This window comes from Gallinula chloropus, assembly GCF_964237585.1.
Source record: "Gallinula chloropus genome assembly, chromosome: 1".
In the NCBI taxonomy this organism is placed as follows: Eukaryota; Metazoa; Chordata; class Aves; order Gruiformes; family Rallidae; genus Gallinula; species Gallinula chloropus.
Genome location: NC_140085.1, coordinates 106,722,896 through 106,745,465, shown reverse-complemented (window position 1 = coordinate 106,745,465; position 22,570 = coordinate 106,722,896). Strand labels below are relative to the sequence as shown.

The 22,570-nt window shown below is 42.1% G+C and overlaps 1 protein-coding gene across 1 annotated transcript in view; it reads left to right on the top strand.

Moving 5' to 3' along the window:
• Positions 1-541: 541 nt before the first annotated feature.
• The window catches only part of SAMSN1 (SAM domain, SH3 domain and nuclear localization signals 1), a gene marked incomplete at its 5' end in the record, with an annotated part of 38,499 nt that continues 16,470 nt past the window's right edge, over positions 542-22,570 (top strand). Inside the window, 3 exons of the mRNA XM_084270754.1 lie at positions 542-598; positions 20,979-21,050; positions 21,608-21,763. Coding sequence (XP_084126880.1) covers positions 542-598; positions 20,979-21,050; positions 21,608-21,763 — 285 coding nt within the window. The remainder of the gene's footprint in view (positions 599-20,978; positions 21,051-21,607; positions 21,764-22,570) is intronic.

Sequence of the window (22,570 nt, the reverse complement as noted above, 5' to 3'; positions counted from 1 at the left end):
GCACATACTCCGCTACAATCCAATAATTTAGAGAACAGTCTTGCATTATATCTGGCAGAATTTTGGTACCTTAACCCCAGTTCCTTCTTCCCTCCTCCACCAAACAGTGACCTTTAATCTCATTGCTTCTATTGCATCTCTGTAGAATTAAGAGAGTAAGGTAGGTGTTAGGGACCAGCTAGACCATGTACTGGGCATTAATATGCCTTGGTCCTCTGAACAAAAGCACGTCTTCTTCACATTCAAGTCCCAGCACAAGTTGAAATGAAGGGTACAGTTAGTGCCCCAAGGCTGAGAGGGAAAAAAACAAGAGGAGGAGACAATTTTCAACTCATCTTAGTGAACCTCTGTCTTTTCCCTGTCACTTCCTCCCCGCCTTCCTCATTTGCACCCCAAACAGAGTTTTGGTTGGTTCATCCATGGCTGCGTAAAGTCACATCTTGAAAGAAAAGGAACTGTGTAACCCACGTACACTTTGTTGTACTCAGCTTAGTTACAAGACAGTAGTTGTTACACTTCAAAAGGATAAACGTGAGTTAAGATGTTAAAGAGAAAACCATCTAACGTGTCTGATAAGGAGAAAATTCAAAAGCCAAAGGTAAGAATGTTTAATTTTTATTGTGAATGAATAAGAGCAGGAATTCCTATCACTTTTTAAAAAGGTAATTTCCTTTTAAATCCTAGCTTCAGTATTTCCTGATATGCTAGCAAATACCTCAGTGCCATAACCTCAGGGATCTATCTGTATATGCTATAATAATAATAATAATAATAATAATAATAATAATAATAATAATAATAATAATAATAATAATAATAATGATTCTTCAATTCAAAGAATCATTATAGTGAAGCTGCTATAGCTATAGCATCACAGTATTGGACTTTGTCTATTGTTATATTTTCTGCATCAGCCTTTTAACAGAGTGATTCACAAAAATCCCTCTCCCTTTGATCTATGATAAACCAATGATCTCCCACAAAAGATTCAAGAATCAGTGAAGAACTAGAAAAGCTGTTGAATTTTTCTCCCCTATGAGGAGAGGCACAATAAACTGGGGCTGTTCAGTCTTGAGAAGAAAAGACTAAGGAGGGATCTAATTAATGTCTACAAGTATCTTAAGCATGGAATGCTGGGGGAATTAACCAGCCCTTTTTCAGTGGTCTGTGGGGACAGGACAAGGGGCAATGGCTGCAAGTTGGAGCACAGGAAGTTCCGCACCGACATGCGGAAGAACTTTTTCCCAGTGAGGGTGACAGAGCCCTGGGACAAGCTGCCCAGGGAGGTGGTGGAGTCTCCTTCTCTGGAGATATTCAAGACCCGTCTGGACGCCTGAGTGATATGTCCTAGGGAGCTGCTTTGGCAGAGGGGTTGGACCCAATGATCTCTTGAGGTCCCTTCCAGCCCCTACAATTCTGTGATCCTGTGATCCTGTGCTCCTTATTTTAATAAATTTGCTTTTGCATCACCATAACCAAAGGAGAAGAAGGTACTTGGCAGTCAGTGTTTGTATCTTTAATTTTCTAGGAATGATTATACTTTCAGACTGTAAGAAATACTCCAGATAAATTGAAAATGTGCTACACCAGACACTTTCTACAATCTGGAATCGCATGAAAGAAAGTGAGAGTTTTTCAAGATGTGCAAGGATGCATCCTGTCCCAGGAATTTATTTTCAGTGCCTGGGCTGGATGCTAAATGACCTTTGCAAGCGTACTGTAAGCTTGAAGAGAAATGGTCACTGCTGGAACTGAGTGTTTCAGTATCCATTTATACCTCAATTTCTCAGTGCTGAAAATTTAAGTAAGATATTAGAAAAGCCTTTTAGTCTATCTCTGCTCTTGGCATCTCATTGCCTCCTAGTTTACAGACCCCTCGTCTCATCTTTTTGGAATACCCCTCACTCAGTGACTTCTGGGTCCTAAAATATTATTGCAGACACTGATCCAACAGGAATGTCTTCTGGTTTTACACAGCTTTGGCTTTTGGGTATTGCACTTGCAGTTTTAGACAGACACATTAACAACTAAAATTAATTTTTCCATGGATTTGAAAAAGAAATGGAATCCACTTTCCCAGAGATTTTAAAGTGTTTTTTAAATGCATTTCACTGGTTGGTATGGTATGTATTTTCTTCTGCTCAGTCATCATACTGTTTATTAATGACAGAGAAGAGGCATAATTAATACCTAATTACACTGTAAGTTAAGCAAGAAATGACCACAACATGCTCTGTGGAGGGGCTGTTTTCCTGTCTGTTAAATATTTTCAAAAGTCAGTTTTGGTCACTCTTTTCTTTCAGAACAAGACATTTCTTAACAACAGTCTGATTCTAATCTTTAAATTTCTTTTTCTATGCAGTTAGTTATTTGTTCGTGAATGCATTCCATGCTCGGCGTCGGGTTGTGCAAACTTTCCACGCCAAGAATGCGTTTGCTGAATGTGCTATTCACAAAAGGGGCACGGGAGGAGACACCCCACGTTGCACAGAACAGAAAACTGAGCTCGTAGCATGTTTCAAAACTTGTCCTGTAGCAGCAACGTAAATACTTAAGTTGCTTAATTCTGGATTGGGTAACATGGGGCGCAGGTCCTTACCTCCTGCAGAAGTCACAGGATTTCACAAGCAACTTCCTTTCTGCCCCAGCTCCGAGCAGGCAACTTTTGGTGCCTCATCACATACTCAACAGGGAAGGATGCCCTTGTCACTGTGGAGGTCTTGGGCTTACTTTTAGGAAGCTTAGATGTCTCAGTGTCTCCAATACATCCACAAGGGGCTGACACCAGTCCTAGGGGAGAGCCACAAGGTCTGCAATGCTATGGGAAAATCAGGTTTGATACCTTATGCCCTCAAAGAGGATATCAAAAAGTTCTCCTTAGGTAGCTGAATCTTAAGCACACTGAACACTTGTTTTTATCATAATTTTGAACTTCTGTGTATTAATTCAAGTGCTTCACCTAGTTTTTCTCTTTAATCTTTTTTGGGTTTATAACTTTTTAACATGAGGAGTACAAGCATCCATTTATGATAAAGATGAAGGAATTCTATGCAAAGCTGATGCTAAAACCCTTCTCAAGACAATTTGCTGTCCCTGTATAAAGCCTCTAGTAGTGATGACCTCTGGTAGTCTATGATCAGTGCAGGAGTAACACAGATTTCCAGTTTCTAACTGCCAGTTCTCTATGTGCAATGCATTTAATTTACTTTATTATTGGTGCTTAAAGGACTTCTGCAGCCACATTAGGTGCTACATAGACAAAAAGTGAAATCCTAAAACCCTCAGTGTCTGCTATGAAAAGGTTGATATTATGCCATGAAATAGCAGCGTTACACTATTTCTTGGTTATACAGCAGGATTTCTGTAGCCCTTCAGTCACGCTAGTAACTTCTGTGTATCTGGCAGCTTTGTGTACGGGTATGTATATAACTACTGAATGAATAGTATGGAAACTATAGAAATAAATATTGACTGCTAGGAAAATAAAAAGCCAATCTCCACCTGGTGTTATCCTAGAGAAAATGGGGAGAGACATGTGAAAGAGATGTTTTCAAAAGAGATACTGGAAGGATTCAGATCCTTTGCCAATGTTTATCCTTGTAGCTGCACATACTGCCATGAAACTGCACATTTACAACTCATACATCAGCTGAGGATTCAGGTACCTGAATCATAAAGGAAAAGTCCTAAGGCTTCAAAATACCCTGCTTAATATTGAGGAAATCCAACCAAGTAAAGAGCTAAGCTCTCCATTTCAAGACTGCCTAATCTAACCTATCTGCCTGTCCAGGACCTTAAATGACTTTCTATCACAACAGAGCCGGTGCACATCAAAGCATCCCCTAAGTGACAGCTCGCTCTCAGGGTTTCACAGCAGTCCTCACCTGCCCCCCTTTTTTCCCGTCAGACGAGAGCTGCCTTGGTTTATGTGGTGCAGCTGTTCTGAGCTGCGGTAGTGTTTGTGGACAGGTCAGCTCGAGCAAACCGGCCCATGCACCTAGCTCTGAGGTTCGTGGTCGTGCTTGCTGGCCTCAGTGAGCCTTGGCTCTGTACGCTCAGTGCAGGAAAAGCGTGTGTGTGTGTGTCCTGCATTGCTGGCGCTTTAGTTTCAGAGCAGGGAAGTACTATAGCAAGTGTGGGGGAAGGTTTTGCAGTCTGTCCCACCATCTCACAGAGAGCTGGAGAGCAGGAGGGCATCTGACTTAGAGGATGAAAGAATGGCCCTGAAAATCACCTGGACTGTAGCCTCCTCAGCCCTTACGACGTTGTAGATATCAGTGTATCTGGGAGTGGCATGCAGCAGATTTAGAGGGATGGTTGGAAACATTCTAAGAAATTAAACAGGATATAGTCTTCTCTCTTGTATATGCTTCAGGCAGCACCATATCATGGCACCACACAAATAAAATACCATTAAAGCATCTTGAAGCTACTCTGCATTCCACTTTGCACCGTTTTACACATTTGGCCAGGTGCAAATGACTATGGAAGGTGCAAATAATGTGTAAAACACCCCTGCATTGCCTTGCCCACTTCACAGGCTTCAATGTGCTGGGCCGAGCCAATTCCTTTCTCTCTCAAATTCCTATGGACACAGCAAACTTGAGAACTGCCTGATGATTCTTGGCTTTACTTCAAGCTGAAGCAAAGACGACTTTGTGCCATTTTTTCTGGTTTGACTGAAGGAAGTCTTGTGTCATTATTCTACATGACAGTTGATCTATGTTTATGCTAAAGGTTTGAGACGTTTTTGTTTCTTTATTCTGCTTCCAAATGTGCTTGGTGCTCAAAATTCAGCTTACTGCTGGTGTGTAAGGCAATTCAGGGTCAATGCCTGTGCATTTTGCTTGGCAAAAATGTGTCCAAACTTCTAATTAAATCAATATTCACTTACTTAGATGATAAACTAGTATTTGTTTTCATGGGTTATGAGAAAATAGTGGTAAATCCAATGGGAGGAAACATTTTAATGTGCAACTTTGTTCCCTAGTACTATTTCATACCAATAATTTTCATCTTAGTAAGCTTTAAATGAAAGCCTGCTTCCACAGAAATCGATGCACATTTTTGCCATAGACTTGGGGCCAGGATTTACCCTTTTTATATATTCTTCACTGAAGTCCTGGTCCTGATTCTGAAAACACTTAAATGAATAAATTAGCTTTGATCCCATTGATTTCAATGGGATTTTTCATCTGAGTAAAGTTTATCGCTTGCCTAAGTGTTTGGAGCCTGTAGTGCAGATGCTATAAGCAAGATTTTTGGTGCTGCTTTTTTCTTAGACAGTGGCTTGTCACTCTCCAATGGGGAATAATTATTAAGGAAAAGAAAATAGAAAATAGGTACAGCAAACCTAAACACCAAGAATAATTCAAGACATAATTAGATCTTCTGTAGGACAAGATCTGTAGTGAAGAGATTGCTCAGTGTTAATGAATATTAACTAGGGTTTATCCTTGAGTGGGGAAAGCTGAGGGTTTTAATTTTATTTCAAAGGTAAAGACTGGTAGAGTTCTGAAAATAGCAAGTTTTATATTCTTTTCTTTCCGCCTGAAATTTTGAGTGCATAATAAATGAGCCACTGCTAATGTCACAGATGCTAATTTTCACAACCATGACTGAAGTGATGTTCGTTTCCATTTGCATTTAATTCTAACAATGATGAGAGGTGATGAGTTGATGATAAGCTGTTTTCACCGTACTGCCCGCTGTGCAAATTTATGCTTATAGGCAAAGATGACACATAGTTCTGTCATTAAAGGTCTTTACTGCATTGCCTCTTGAAGAAAGACTGTTTGTCAAAATCCATTTGAACTCTGTTAAATAAGAAGAAATGGATGACAACATCTGGGAAGTAGTTTAAGGAACCTGGTTTATAGTGGAAATACCTGTAAGCCTTTATCAGGGATGGTTCAGAGAAAGAAAAATTACTTTTTTCAACTGTAGTTTCAGAAAATTGCTTGTATTACAGCATATATTTTAGCACATCTCTTCCAGTAAGGTCTTGAAATTGGAGGAATTTTGTTTTCTCACCAGAAAGTAAGGGTCCAGAGTATTCATGTCTCTCTCCTGACACTTGCCAAGAGGCTGATGAGGATGATCAGACTCCACATTTTAATGCTCACACAGGCTCACTGAGGTCTCAGACAACTCTTGACTAGCCAAAAGTAAAACTGCCATCTGTGGCCTCATGCAGTCCTGGCCTCTTTAGTGTGTTCACTTGATTACAGCACCTTTAAAATTTTTGCCAACTTTCCACAAAATTCAGGTAAATTCTTATTTCTTCTTTGTCTTGGTTTTCCCTTCATTAGGCAGTCTTAAGTCCTTAAGAGCAAAATATTTTAAAGCAAGTGAGAGTAAATTTCCCAAGGGGAATATTTTCACATTAATATTCATTTCACTTAGAGTAACAAATCCAGTTCATTTTTTGGTGTGTTTCCCCTAAGCAAGCAAGAACATTTTAAGAAGTATGTCTGAACCACCTTCTCCAGCCATGTTTAGAAACCTGACTATCAACCACATAATTTATAACTGTAGTCTTTGATAAATACTGCAGCATGACTACCAAGGTGACATAAATCAGCCTTAGTTGCCTTCTAATTCTTTAACTAGCTTTATAGAGCAGTTGATTTACTTCAGTATCACGTTTCTAGGAAACCCCAAATACCCCGAATTATACATTGGACAGGATACCTGTCATTGCTGGGAACAAATACCAACTACGTACAAGCAGAACATGCAGAGAACGTGGCCTACATTTCTGTGGGTTTCAAGATTCTTCAAGTTATCTGTATCATAGCATTAATCCAGACTGACGTCGTTACAAACCCATCACTGCCCAGCTTGTATAAGCAACTTGTGGGTGACTACAAACACTTCAGCCAGAAGAATCAATCCCTTGGTGTGTGAGCAGAAATCCCTGGCAATACCCACCCCAGAGAAGGAAAACAAAGGCTTCTAGGCCTCTGTAATCACTATATCCCTTAACCTTATCTTCTGAAAGCTTGCAACAGAGACAGCAGAGTTACTTCAGTTACACTCTCATCTCAGTTACACTCTCATCTGCAAACTGGCAATGTCAGTGGTTTTGCCAGACGTTTTGCTGCTAGGCACCAGGCTACAGATTATATATGCTCTGTACATTTAGCCAGCCAGACGTCCTTTAAACTGTCCTAATGGGATCGTGCGTCAGCTGAAGGTGTGTTGTATGTGTGTTGACATTCCACAGGAAGATGAATGACCACCTACTTTTTTTCATAAGTTAAATCTCTCCTGTATACCTGCTTCCTCTTAACCTTTCTAGATTTTTTAAATCTTATTCCACTTAGAGTGTATCCAAGAGGATGTTCTCTTTCTTTTTTTCTTCTTCTTCCCAAGTTTAAGACTGAAATTCCAGACTAGGGAAAAGTTTGGGGACTTTTAACTGCTTCAGGGAATCTTCTTCTTTGTCTATACGTCTTATATACTGCACTGACACTTTATTCCCTGTACCTCTTTGATTTATTCCATGGATACACAGAAGGCTGGATTACAACTTCACCTGTACGTAGTCTTCAGGCTCCTTAGTTGCCAGCCATAATGACCACTGGCATTTTTCTGTTAAGCTGAATGCCAACAGCAAAGGGTCTGTCATCTCTAACCATCACCCAGCACTGAGGCTGACAGGCTTTCTCTGGGAAGATCTAGTGATCCACCAACTTTTTTGCCCTGTTACATCTTTGGATGGAGTTTCAGTCCCTCTCCTACTTTTTTTATGTCTTCATCTCTTTTATCAATCTTCACATGAACAACCAAGTAACCTCACACTCCTGTACTTGATTTTCATGGGATGCTGAACGGTCACTTCCTTGAGAACTGTAGGAAGTTGTGATTTCCTCTGCTTGGTCATGCTAGCCTCATTCAGAAGGTGTGATAGGTTTGCTGTTCTTTCAGGTATGTTGAAATGCAAGTGAGACACAAAGCTACTGGAATATTTGAGTACTTGGTTTTAGGTATTTCTGCCATGTTTCTCATGGCTTCTTCAGGGAGAAGAGGAGCACTAGAGGAGTGCTGTTCAACCAGAGAACATGGAAAGGCTATGGTGCAGTTTCATGTCTTCCCTCTACCCTTATGTTTGAGATAGAGATGGAGCTTTGTCACTGACAGCCTGCAGCCATGAGATAAAGAAATTGGCTTCATTAAGCAACAGCACAGCCAAAAGCAGATGTGTGAAGATGAGAAAGTGGCTGAGACAGCTGAATGAGTTCAGGCAGCTTGTCTCTCTGCTGTCTTCACCTGTGTGAAGTGGACACTAAGCTCTACCACTCATGAATTGCTTTCACTCGCTGCAGCTGCACTGTTCCTCTCTTATACTTCTGTCTGTCTGCTTTCTTTTTCAAGATCAGTGGCCCAAAGACCGCTTCACAGAGCTGGAAAGGGGACATGGTTCACTGATGGATGACCAGCTCAGGGCCTGTGTAAAGGGTGGATGAAATGACTGATGATGGTAGAGCAGGCATTCAGCTGTAGTCACAAATATATGTAGCAAAGTTCTTCTGATATTGTCTATTGAGGTGATTCCATTATTTTCTTCCTGTCTCTGTAACAAAGTTTATATCTACCTAATTAATATCTCTTGGTAATTGTAGTAAAATGTTTGAAAACTATGTGTTTGGGATCTTAGTTAGTGTCTGAAGGAATAGGAAGAGGAAACATGTTCCTACCCGTTCATGAAAGCTCAAAACCTTGTAGCTGGCACAATCCCCTCTGCAGTGGTGGGCCAGATGTGAGTAGATTTTAGAGTATGGCTTTGAATTTGGGATTGAAAGCACACTGCAGAGCCCCGCTGCTGTCCGTGCCTTGGTAGGACCGTCTCACCAGTCTCTTTCAACTGTGTGTGGTTTTCATGGGGGTTGCAGAAGCAGGGAAGGGGTGAAAAGCTCGGTCTTGATTTTGTCATGTGTGAGAATGAAAACACACTTCAAGCATCTGGTATATCTGTTTTTCATGACCTGAAACTGTAGTTTTCCACTGAGCTGTGATCGCAATAACTCCATGCCACAAAGAGAATCAAACAGAAAGACAGGAATTGATGTGCTCATACTGGACTACTGTAATTTGCTGTACCCAGTACCCTCAGTGAGATGTTGATGGTGTTCATTCCTTTCTGGCCTAAGAGTGACCTTAACATAATCAGGATGCTATCACGTCTTCAGACAAGTAGAGGTTTTTCCTGGCATTGCAGTTGTAGAGCTTATGGTACAAAGAAAACCCTGTTAACACCTCATGACTTTTGCACTAAGAAGTATTTTTACACAGTGCTAAACCACCCTGAGCTGGAAACAACCTTCTTTCTCCTTCCGTATTGGTCCAAGACCAAATGCTTATTGAATTCATTTTCTGAGTTCAAATTTCCAAGGACAGTATTTTAGATTTCTTAGGAATATGTTGTGCAAGCATGTTCAGCTTTGGAAGCCTGCAAGGCCGCAATGAAGTGCCACATGTGCTCTCTTCAACTGCACGATGAGGATAGCTTTGGCCTGTGGATGGCAACAAGCCAACATTGGAACTCACAAGGGAGGACACATGAAGGGGGAAAAAATGGAGACACTGGTCATCATTTTAAAGGAGTCAAAAGTTAAGCCAGTGTAATGAATATGGCCTTTTTTTTTTGTTTGGTTGGGTTGGTTTTTCTCCAAGATGAAAATAATGTACATAAGTGGACATATAGATTTGATGAAACAGTAAAATACACAGTGACTGATGATAGATACTGCACTGAATTTTGCTTCTCTACTGTAGTGCATCTCCATTAAGGCAATTTCAGCTAATCTCACTATAGATTCATTAATCAAGTGTAGTCAGGATGTCTGAAGGGAGATAATGAGGGGGAAAAAATTGGCCTATTGTTTGGATCTTATTCTTCAGCTAGTTAGTTTGTTTATCATGTTCAGTAATATTTGTATCCCGATAAATAAGTTCCAGTCAGAATTAGTTGTCATAACAGATGACTAAGGCATCTTTATTTACTTTCAAGTTCAAAATTATTCCATAAATAGACCGATTAACTTTTTATTCTTTTTACATTGCCTGCCTATACAGGTTTCCAGGCTGCAATATCAGTTAACAGCGTAATGGAAACAAGGTGGACCGGTAGCATTTGTAAATTTCTTCCTTTTTATCCAAAAGGTGCAAGCATCCATGCAGACAAAGTCCCTAATCCTACATCTTTCTCTTTATGCACTAACATCCTAAATACATCTGCAGTATCAGCAGTCTCTTAATGCCTTCCAACATTTCTCCTCTAAAAAGCATAAGAAAAGATTTGTTCATTTTTTACTCATTTTTTACTCATTTAGGATTACATACTGTATATCTGCCCCACATAAAGCTGTCACTATATTACTTTAAAAAAAAAAAAAAAAAGTTGAGGTTCCAAGAGCCCAGTGGTGTTGGAGACTGCTGAAGATGGGAATGTTTATAAGCTCTGTGATATTAACTGCAGCACTCAACCTCAGGTGACATAAAGCATGCAAAAAAGAACTTTCTGTCAGTTTTATTATTTCTAAAAAGGTTCCCCTTGAAAGAGAAGAGTGACCTTGCTCTGCTGAGCTGACATATGCCACTGAATTAATGGCTAAGCTTTGCTGTAGGGAAGCTTGCAGAAACATTACAACTCCAATGGCTGAGTTTGCTGCAAACATTAATCAGGGGAACCAACATGATGTATCAAACACTCATTTAAAAGTAATAAAAACTAACTCGCTTTCTTCCCCCCCTCCCCCAAGTTTCTTGGAATTAGCTGATTGTTGGTCACTACCTGTTGTCAAGGATAAGGCTGCAGGACAGCAGTAAAACTTGTGTGAGGGGCCTCTGAAGTTTGCTTACACTTCAGAAAAATGAAACGAGCTTTTGATTTAACCATGACTTAGAGGTTATTTTTGTTCCCTCTGGAAGGTCATTTGAAGGAACACCTTCCGCTGAGAACGTGCTTCTCCCTAGCGAGGGATGCAGAAGCTGCCTTTCATTCCAAGTGACTCCCTGGGAGCGGGACCAGGTCCCCCATCATGCCTGAACGAAGCGTAAGATAGGCAGGGAGGGCTCTCACTGCCATCAAAATAAACCCTGTAAGGGATCTTGCACAGCTGTGGTATAGCGTTTGAGTCACAGAGGCTCTGACCAAAAGGCTGTCACACAGGCAGGAGTATTTTTTGCCTGTCCCCTGCTGTGGGGCGGGCAGGCGAGCGTGCCGCAGGCGGCAGCTGTGGCTGCTTCTCAGGCTTGCCGAAAGGAATAGCTAAGCCCTCGGACGCGCCGTGTCTCCTCACGCTGTGTTCTGTGTGCTGTCTGTGTACAGCACGACGCGGCCGTAAGGTCCTCACCACCCCTTCTGCTCTGGTGTGGGAGCATCCACAGTAATAGCGTTCCCACCTCCTCTGGGGCAGCACGCCGGCTGCCTCACTCCATGCGTGCTGTGTTGGACAGGCACGGGGTTCCCTTTAAAACTGACCCTTGAGGGCTACACGCTTCTCAGCTCATCTTTACATGTATATACTTTCATCTTCACGTAAAGCCTGCAAACACACGTGTGAGCAATTTCTCTTGCATGAAAAACCCAGCTGAACCCTGCAAGGGTGACACTCAGCTTCAATAAATTGCACTGTATAGGTAAGCAGGGAAAGGACTTTAATTGAGGCAAGGCAATTTGGGATTTTTTAAATACAAGAATTCACCCATGAATTCATCTCGTTCTTCCTCTGGAGAGGAAAAAGTTTCAGGAGATGCAAAATGTTGGTATTTAAGAAGTTAAAGCTCAAAGTTTGCAATGGCTATGTAGCATTTAACCAGTCTTTACTCAGGCAGCCCTCCCCTTTTCTGCAGTCACAGGTCTGTGCAACGTGGATTTCAAGGCTTGTCCCTCGATGTTTCTGCCCATGTGCAAATGAAGGGTAAAAAAGGATTGTGGGGAGGTAGATGTGCACATCATGCCAAGTCCTTAACGGTCATTTTCATAGCTCCTCTGAGTTTGTCACACATCCTTAACCTTCTTTTAAAGTCATTTTCTTTTCATGGTTTTGTGTGCCACTGAAAGTCACTTTTAATTAAATGTCATATAAATAATAAAGTCTTAATTACCTGATTATTGCAAATACCTGTGTGTGCTCTCCCAGGATTGGACAGCCTGCCAGAGGAGCACTTGGATTGACTTTTCTCCCTGGGAACTGAGAGCTCTCTGCAGCAACTGGCCAGGAAGGCTGGTGCCCAAAACTCAGGGTCAATGAGCATTCAGGAGTCAGATCCCTTCCACCCAACCCCCCAGATTTTGCAACACTCGATTGCAAAAAGCTTTCCTAGCGTTAAGATCGGCGTTTCTGAAACTGCTTCCCTATTTAGTTCCTCACCAACTTGTTTAACCAACGCAGCAGGTTTTTGCTGGCTGAATTTGCCTTTTTGCAAGGGCTCCCTATGAGGCTTGCCCCTTCCGGAGGAGACCGACACAGGCACTGCAAACCACTTCACCCTTGTTTAGCTCGGTGAGCTGCAGCTTCCCCCTCGATCTCAGCTGGGTGGGTGCCCGCCCCGCATGAGGTGCCCTTTGAAAGCCCTCGAGAACCCAGTGTCTAGTGGAAACTCTGACGTGCGGGCCAGGTTATCAGGAACTACGTGCTTTGTGGCAGCATCGGCTCAGGAGACCGAGGCCGGTACCAGATAGCAGTGCTGATAAAAAAACCCACTCCTTGTTTACTTTGGAGACCCAGGTTTGTTGACCTGGAGGAGGGTTAAGTGCGGTTAAGTCGTGATTTTATACCGCTTTGCTTTTCCAGTCCTTTTCCAGCATTAAAAATGGAGTGTTTGATCTGATTCTTCATATAGCATTTTTGCCCGAAGACCACTTTGCTCTCCTCCCTCCCCACCTCCCTGTAGTCGCTCAACACCAGGTACTGATAACAACCAGTCTTTTATGGAGTCATTTGTAAGCCAGTTAAAAATGCCATTTCGGTAGATTGCCCTATTTGAGTTAGCAAGAACAAGCTGTATCTTTTTTATTGCTTTTGACTGGCAAAGTACAAGGTTTAGGCCATGTTTCGTGTGAGCTATAAAATTATATTAATTGCTTGGTTAGTGGTCAGAAGTTCTATATGTGTAACTAATCTGTAAATAGGAAAAAATCCCTGAGGTAAGGAGTTCACAACGTCTTTTTATTTTACTTTTGTATTACTCTTTGGACAGTTACTGAATCTTGTATGCAAATTCTCATTCGTTCCACAGAAGCCGTGGGAGTGTGGGGGAAGGGGGCAGTGTTGGGGCTGGGGGTGGTTTTGTTGTTGGTTGTTGGGGGTTTTTCACAGAACATCCCAAAAGCTAAAAATCACTATCTTGCCTTTTGGGAAGGTAGGAGATCATCTCTTTGATTACCTATGCAAGAAGGTTAGGTAGCATCCTAATTTCCTTCCCAGAGTTGTCTGCTCCTACTAGGAAGAAACTAGGAGGATCAGAGAACGGATGAAGTTAATAAAATCCTGAACTCCACTTATATTCATCAATCAATGCAGCAGACACAGACTGTCCTCTTAGGAGCTGCTGTGGCTTCTTCCAAGCAGAGAGGAAAGAATACCAGTGTCTGTGGCAGATGAGGAAACTGGGCAACGTGCTGAGCTCTTTTTTTGTTATGCCCAGTGACTGCTTTTGCCCCTACATAGCTTACATGGTCTGGGTTGGCTAAGGATGAATGGAAGCTAAAAACGAAAATAGGTGGGGGAATATGAAGAGATTTACTTGTGTGAGAGGGCCAGTACAAATCCGTTGCATCATTCTGGACTTAAAAGCTATTTTGAATAGGACCAGAATTTCTCACAGCAAGGAACCAGGTCCTGGAGCAGTGTGAACTGTCCAAAGAAAATGTGAGATATCAACCATAGTGATAATTTAGCAGGATAACTACTGTCAGTTTTGGCTCAAAGGCTGTCTTTAGACACTGACATGCTCTGAGTAGTGTATCACAAGAACTAATGCACTTCTCCTATGGTATGCCCTACAAAGGAAGGATGTTTTACAACAGAAAGTGGTGGATTGCAGAACCTTTTCTTGCTTCTGTTCTTCTATTTGTATACCATACCAATTTCTGGTGAAAATGTCAGGCTATTTACAGACCAATCAGGTCACCAACTGCAGACTGCCCGAGTTAAGATCAAGATCAACAGCAATTGCATAGCACTCACCCCTTTAAAGTTGTTAAAGTTCCTGTATTTCAGGGAATTGAAGATATAGGAAAAGCTGGAAGAAGGATTTAAAATATGGAATATCTTTGACATTTTCTATTATGCTAATTTGGCATATTGAAGGGGAATCTAGGAAAGCTAATGCACTGATTCTTTTAAATTATTTGATAGGTCCTAGTGTGGGAAAATTAAGAGTGGTTTTCCCTTGCCCATGCCCCCATTAGGTGTTACTGAGCAAATTCCCGTTTGCTTAACGTGTCCATTGGTAGCTCTTGCCTGAATCCTGCCAGCAAAATCACTTAAGGACTCTGTTATAGGATGCTGAATCCTGGTATCAAAAGTCAATAGCACCTTTTCTCCTAGTAGCTTTGCATTTACTTTAAAAGCCCCCCTTCACCTGGAAATCAGGCCTGTCCGTATCTTCACAAAGTAGGTGTTCCCTGACATTAATGCAGTGACTGACACTACTGAAAGTAATAGTCCTGTTCTCCTTGCAGCCCAGAGCTCCTAAATCTGCTCTCCGTTAGCACTGTAATAGGGTTGAATACATTTTTAAAAGGTGGTAGCTATTGATTACTTAATGGAAAAAGTTAGTATAGAGAATTGCTGAAGCAGCCCTATTTAGTGCTTCCCAGTGCTACAAGACCATTACCTAGAATAGTGGAAATCATCCTGTAACCCTTATTAATATTTAATAGGGATGAAGCTACACTGAAGTACACTACAAAATAGCCCAAGGCTTCTGCACATGTAGGATATAAGGTTGTTTCAAGGGTCGAAAAAGAATAACTGATTTCCCCGCGCTCAAGCTGTTTATAGGCAAGACCGACAATAAACAATGTTTTTCCTCTTGTTCCTTTTAAAGCATTTGCAGCACATCTGCACTTTAATATACAGTTATTCCTACTAGGCATCTTGAAGTGATTGACTGCAACAGAAAGGTCAGTGTATGTTTAGAGATCACCGCGTGAGACTATTTTATACTTTCCCAATATTGCTGTGAATCCCAGCCTCCCTCTTTCTATCCCTCCCCCTCCACGCTGCGGGGCATATTTGGCTGGGTTGACAAGCCAGTGAAAGGTGTTAATCCCGTCTAATAGAACCATAATCCTTGGGGCTGTGTTTTTATATCATACGATTGCGCTAACCCCTTGTCACAGGATATTGTTCGTCTACTTAATAGCAAAGTTCTTTATGGGAATTTTAGATAAAATTAAAGTGTGCAATCCAAATTGTCCTTTTCAATTTCACAGGGTAAAAACAAACAAATAAACCACAATGTTTAGCCAACAGAGATTTTCTGGGAGATTACAATCAATTAAAAGGAGAGCTGTGTGATTTTTTTCTTTTCTTTTTTTTAAATTTTTTTCCCCCCTCAGTGAATAGTAAATGTCATTTTACTTGTCCAAAAATATTCACAAATCTGGGTCAGCTTCTTCAAATAACCTTTGGCTGGAAATATTTTTCAGGTTAGATGTGCCCAGAAATGTAGTGAAAAAAGTGTTATTTCTTTTTCTTTTAAGCTGCAGTGGTTAGAACATGGACCCAAAATGTAGGTACGCTTTCCTTTTCCAACTGTCTGTGCTCAGGTCTCTCCCACTACTCTGTCCACATTTATTTATTATATCTTTTTTTGGGGGAGGGGGTGGGGCGAGCTGGTTAATAAATAGGTGTGGGAAAACAGGGAAATGAAACAGCAGGGAGCTTTTCAGTTGTGCCTTAGGTGATGCTGATTTTCTTCTTCACAAATGGAGACTTAAAGACAAACTATTTGCACATGCTTTCCCATAGCTTTTCTTTGCAGTATTTTTTCCCCTCTGCAAACTTTTTTTTTTTGTAAGTGGCTGTGTGTAAGAGATAAAGGTGCTAACATGGAGAGTAACCCTGTGATTTATGAGCAGGGTCAGAATAAGATGGGGTCCTTCTTGGATGGAAACACCCAGGGGAGGTATGTGTGCGCTCCACGTTATCTCGTTGATGAACCCCTTCCTTGAGATCATGGCTGTGAAGGCTGAATGCCACCGTGCCACCCTGTGTGGCATCAGGAGCCTTACTGCCACGTCCCACGGGGGCCCAGCTGCTGCAAGGAGAAGAGACCAGCCAGCAGCAGCTGGGGAGCTGTAGGCAGCATAGGTGCAGGGCCGTACCAGCACTCAAGAGACATGCCAGCAGCTGAAATCACTACTTAGGTATCGGCTCAAACAGGTCTTCGGTTTTCCAGCTTCCTAGAGGACGGCACTCCTGCAGCCTTGCTAACCCTGCTGCCTGGCAAGGGAACTGGGGGGACAATGCAGCATGGGCGGTGGTCCCTGTGCCTGCAACACAAGGGCAGGCAATAGGACTGGCTATTAAACCAGTCCCGTTCTCCTCCTCTTGTATTGATCAAGTTGCCTCCGAGATTATCTGACGAAGATTCTTCTCTGGCGTCGAATTGTGGAGAGCTGTAGTGGGAGAGCAGATCCAGGAGCTTGCAGGCCCTTTTTATGCTTGTGGCATTCCCAGATGGAGAGTGAAAGGAGGCAGCTAGAGCTGGGAGTGGAAGGGGGCACAGCCTGTGCTTTAGAGACCTGCAGGAAGACCTGTTTGTGTGGCTGGGGGTGTGGGAAGAAAGCAACGGAGCAAGGAACTGGTTTGGCTGAAATCACATGAGCATGGTAAATGGGTGAATAAATACAAGAAAACCTGTAGCCGGGTTGTCTGAAATCACTTCCTAAACTTCCCAGGATGTATTTATTTTGTGGTTTGCTATTTAGTTCAGGGTCTTTTTTTCCTCCAGAAGGGATTTTGACAGACACTGAGATAATAGCTGCTCTCAAGAACTCCAATACTGCATTAAAAGACTTACATTTAGTATGGAAGAGTGAAGAACTTTTTTTTAAAAAAAGAAAAGAGTCGTTCTGGATTTAGTTTTGAGTATTGGTTAAGATATAAAATCAAGCTCTTAAAAACACTACAGAGTAGCGTGCTGGTTTCAGTAGGGATAGAGTTAATTTTCTTCCAAGAAGCTGGTATAGTGCTGTCTTTTGGATTTAGGATGAGAATCAAGTGGCAAAGGGTAAAATTGTACCCATTTTTGTTTAAAAATCAGATTTTCAAATTGAATGATTGGGAAGGACAACATGACGCCTGCTGGATTATTCTGTTATTTACTCCCTCCACAACACACACATTTTGGACAAAATGTATTCATAATCCCCAGCAGTCCTTTCTTATTCCTGTTGGCAAAAGAACAGTCTCCCCAGCTGCGAAAGTAAAACTGTATAAATTGCCACACTTGACACCACTATAACCGACTCTATAGCCTGTGTAATATTCATGTGCTGTGGTTTAATCTGGCCGGCAGCTAAAACAACCACACAGCCCTTCACGCCCTCCGTCCCCCACCGGCCAGTGGGATGGAGGACAGAATTGAAAAGGGGGGGGGGGGAGGGAAGCAAAAAGTAAATCTTGTGGATTGAAACAAAGACAGTTTAATAGGACAGAAAAGGAAGATCATCATGATGATCATTAATAATAATAACAACACTTTTAAAAAAAGAGAATATGCAAAACAAGTGATGCACAGCACAGTTTCTCACCACCTGATACAAATGTTCAACTAGTTCCCAAGCTGTGATCCTGCCTCCAGGCTAGCTTCCCCAGTTATATATAGAGCATTACGTTATATGGCATGGAATCACCCTTTGGTCAGTCTGGGTCAGCTGTCCCAGCTGTTTTCCCTCACAAATTCTTGTGCACCCCCAACCTACTCACTGTTGGGGTGGGGTGAGAAGCAGCAAAGCCCTTGGCTCTGTGTAAGCACTGCTCAGCAGTAACTAAACCATCCCTGCGTTACCAACACCATTTTCAGCACAAACCCAAAGCAGAGCCCCGTCCTGGCTACTATGAAGGAAATTAACTCTATTCCAGCTCAAACCGGCACATTCTCCACCCCATCCCCCATTTCATACCATTTACATCATGCTCAGGTCCCACACTATTCAATACCACCTCACTAACAAATGCTGCCCTTCTTATCCTTTGATGTAATACCCAGATATCATTCCCTTGGTCCATAGGTCACCCCCATAAAACAGCTCTAAAGTGTCCTCAAAGTGTCCACTGAGTTCCTTCACTGTGCCTGTGACTCTGGGCTCCTTCTGCCATCACAGTCTCTCAGGGCAGGGGAGATGGGGTACAGACTTGGATGGTTGCACGCTGCATCCCGAGCTCACGGCTGGTGTATCTGGCACAGTCCGTGCTCACGGGCTGCAGGATGAAGGAGTCAATCCCAAGCAAGTTGCTGGGGGCTCATTGCTGGTTTCATCATCTCTGCACCTCACTCAGTTTCATCTAAGTTCATTCTTCATTAATTTGGATAATTCTTACTGTAACACTGTTGTTATGGAGTATAGCAGTTATAGTAGTGATGACATGCAATGTTTTGTAGCAATTAACATCATACAATTAAAATCACTGGCTATTCTCACCCCAAAACAGATCTCCTTGGGATTCACATCAGACTTCCCCATCCTTCCACATCACCCACCAAGTGCACCCAGGTCCATGAGCAAAAGTGGTCCCACAGTGCCTTTGCCCAGACTATTTTCCCAAACACATTCTTTCTGTGCACTATGGGGACCTTTTCCCCATTCCACAGTATGTAGGAGTTTTGATTGGGCAGGACCAGGTCGATTGGTACACTCCCTAGTCTTGACTAATCAGGTGGCTTTTGCTAAATGTCTATCCCAATGTTTGTAGGTCCCACCACCCATTGCTTTGTGTGTAGTCTTTAGCAGTCCATTGTATTGTTCTCTTTCCTCAGATACTGGTGCGTGATGGGGATGTGACACACCCACTCAATGACATGCTCTCTAGCCCAGGTGGCTATAAGAATGTTTCAGAAATGCATCCTGTTGTCTGACTCAATTCTTTCTGAGATGTCATGTTGCCACAGGACTTGTTTTTTTAAGGACCAGGATAGTGTTCTGGGTGGTAGCATGGGGCATGGGATATGTTTCTAGCCATCCAGTGGTGACTTTCACTATGGTAAGCACATAGCACTTGCCTTGGTGGTCTTGTGGGAGTGTGATGTAATCTATATGCCAGGCCTCCCCGTATTTATATTTCAGCCATCATCCTCCATACCACAGGGACTTTAACTCCTTGGCTTGCTTGATTGCAGAGTATGTTTCATGTTCAGGTCATTGTCCATGATTAAGTCCACCCCTCACTCTAGAGCCTGTCTATACATTGCACCTTTTCTTTAATGGCTGGAGGTGTCATGGCCCCACCAAACTATAAATAATTCACCCTTATGTTGCCAGTCTAGATCTACCCAAGCTAATTTAATCTTAGCAGTCTGATCTACCTGATGTTTTGATGCTTCCCTGTGGCCTGACTCTTGGGTACGTGGGCATCTATGTGATGTACTTTTACAACTAGCTTATCCAGCTGGGCAGCAGTATCTTGCCAGAATGGAGCAGCCCAGATGGGTTTGCCTCTGTGCTGCCAGTTGCTTTGCTTCCATTGCTGCAACCACCCCCACAGGGCATTGGTCACCCTCCATGAATCAGTATAGCGGTAGAGCATCAGACTCTTTTCTCATTCAGCAGTGTATAAAGACAGCTGGATGGCTTTCACCTCTGCAAGCTGGCTCGATTCACCTTGCCCTTCAGTGGCTCCTGTGATTGGTCATGTAGGGCTCCATGCGCCAGCCTTCTATCGCCGATGCTTTCCCACAATGTGACAGGACCCATCAGTGAACAGGGCATACTGCTTCTCATTGCCAGGTGGTTTATTATATGATGGGGCTTTCTCAGCATGCATCACCTCCTCCTCTAGTGATATTCCAAAATCTTTGCCTTCTGGCCATGATCAGTTCCAGAACTCCTGGGCGACTGGGGTTTCCCTTTTGAGCCTGCTGTGTCATCAGTGTAGCATCAATTGCAGGGTGTCTACAGGGGACCCTCCCTTTGAACATCCAGCCCAGCAGTGGCAGTCAGAGTGCCAGGAGGAGCTTCAAGACAATGAGACTGTTAATTGGATTATGTATCCTTCAGAAACCCACAATGCCTAAGAAAGCTTTTGTTTCTCTTCTGCTAGCGGGTGGAGACATAGCTGCTATTTTGTTGATCATATCCAGTGGGATCTGACATCACCAATTTTGCCATTTTACTTCTGAAAACTGGATCTCCTGTGCAGGTCCCTTGACCTTACTTCATTTTATGTCAAACCAAGCTTTCAGAAGGATTTGGAATATTTTCTTCCCTATCTCAGAATCTTCTGCTGTGCTGCCCAATACAATGTATTGCTGGTGTCCTGTAGCTTCACCCCATTCCAGTGCAGTCTGGATCAGCCTATGGCAAATGGTGGGGCTGTGTTTCCACCCCTGGGGCAGTCGCTTCCAAGCATACTGAACAGTCCTCCAGGGAAACACCTTTTTTCCTAAGCTCACAGACAGCAACCTTACCCAGAAGTAACTCTAGGTACTTCTTACCTAGAAGTGGATGTGTGTATGAGTAATGGGAAACTGACATAGAATAACTTGTATCTATTGCCTAATTAGTATTTGAAGCGGTATTGTTCCTCTGACTCATTCTTCTGCTTCTGGCTGTACGGTCACAATATTTTTTTCCCTGTAGCCACCTCCTAGTTTGTTTGTAGCTGGATGTAGCCGTTCACGGTCCACTGATCTGTGAGGAAATGTTAACACAAACAGGTGATCGCCATACTTAAGTCTTAATAAAAGGAACAAAACACCATCAGCGAGTCAAGAGTTGTCTTTTTTGTCTTTCACAGCGCACCAGCAGCTTTGGAAGCTTTGACCGTTTCAGGCATCATGCAATAGCAAAGACAGAGGATTCAGCTGAGGTCTGTATAACACAAAGTTTCACTTTCTTCACTTCACTTCCCCATGGCAGTTATGCAAAAACATTGTGTAAACTTTACAGCAGTGAGAACTTTGCTCATGTACTGGGTGCTCTGTCTGGGTGATTGAGTCCTTGTCAGAGCGAACAAGAGAATCACACCTATACTTGGTTGCTTTCATCAGAAGATTGAAAACAACAGTGCACTTCAGGCTGGGGCATACTCAATGTAACCGGCACGTGTATGAAACCCACTGATGTGTCATTTTTGGTTTTGAATCCCCTGCAAAAATCACCTCGCTTTTCTTTTTGATTAAGGACAATAAATGTTAGGAAACAAGCATTTTCTAGCATGAAATATATTTTATTTCAGTCATTCATACATACAGTGGTGTGTTGCAAACCTGCTCAGGTACAGAATTTCCCAGGAAAATGTCTGTGACTGACTTTTATCATCCTAATTGCATTGGTCTCCTTAATATTTTCCTGAAAGTCCTATTCCATTACACTGTATTTAATTTTTGTGGTGAGTTGTTGCTTATTTCTTTTATTTCAAATCAGACATCCGAGCTGGAGACTGCAAATGACACGGGAGAAGCAGTACATACTAAAGCAGCAAATAATGGAGGAAGTTTGGGTAAGAAGATGAGAGCCATTTCCCTTACCATGAAGAAAAAGATGGGTAAAAAGTACATCAAGGCACTCTCTGAGGAGATGGTAAATACAGCTTAAGAATCTCATGATCTCCCATTCGTGTTTCAACTGCCATCAGTTATGACAATCCATAAAAACATGGTAACACATACTGAATTAGAACAGCTTTTGGCATGTACCCTTTCTTTCATGTGCATGTTAATGTACACACACATGCACATATACAATTACGGCATCGCATGGCGAGGGCATGGGATAGACATAGGAGTTTTACATCATTTAATTCTGCTTTTTCATCAAGGAGCATTTGTATAAGCATCACAAAAACATCTTCTGACATGGACAGAAGGGAATAATCAGCCTGTTCGAAATCCTTCATTAGAAGAATTTATCTTTCAGTACAATAATTATTTGCAAATTCCATTTCATAGAGGTCAGCAAGTATCCTAGAACATGACAACTCACATGCTTTATCTGCTTTAACTTATCTAATCTAAGGGAACCTATCTTTATTAAACATAAAAAACCATGACATTTCACACCCTGCAAACCCTGTTTTCTCAATATGAGGTGTCACTAAGTTCCAAATTTTAAAAAACATACCGGAAAAGACTTTTTTTACTTAACTATCTTTAAAAATCTAGCTAGTCTGCATCCTCTCTCACATGTGTCAATATCAAATAAGTAGAGAAAATAAATAAAAAACTCCATAGGTAGAAAATTGTGTTTCACAGGATACCTTTAGATGATTTTTTGAGGTCAAAGACAAGGATTCCTATTTCATTGTTTAGATTGCATTTTTTGCTGAAATTCAAGAGGTTGAAATCCGTGATCTTTACACTATAAGAAAGAAAAATCACAATTTCAACC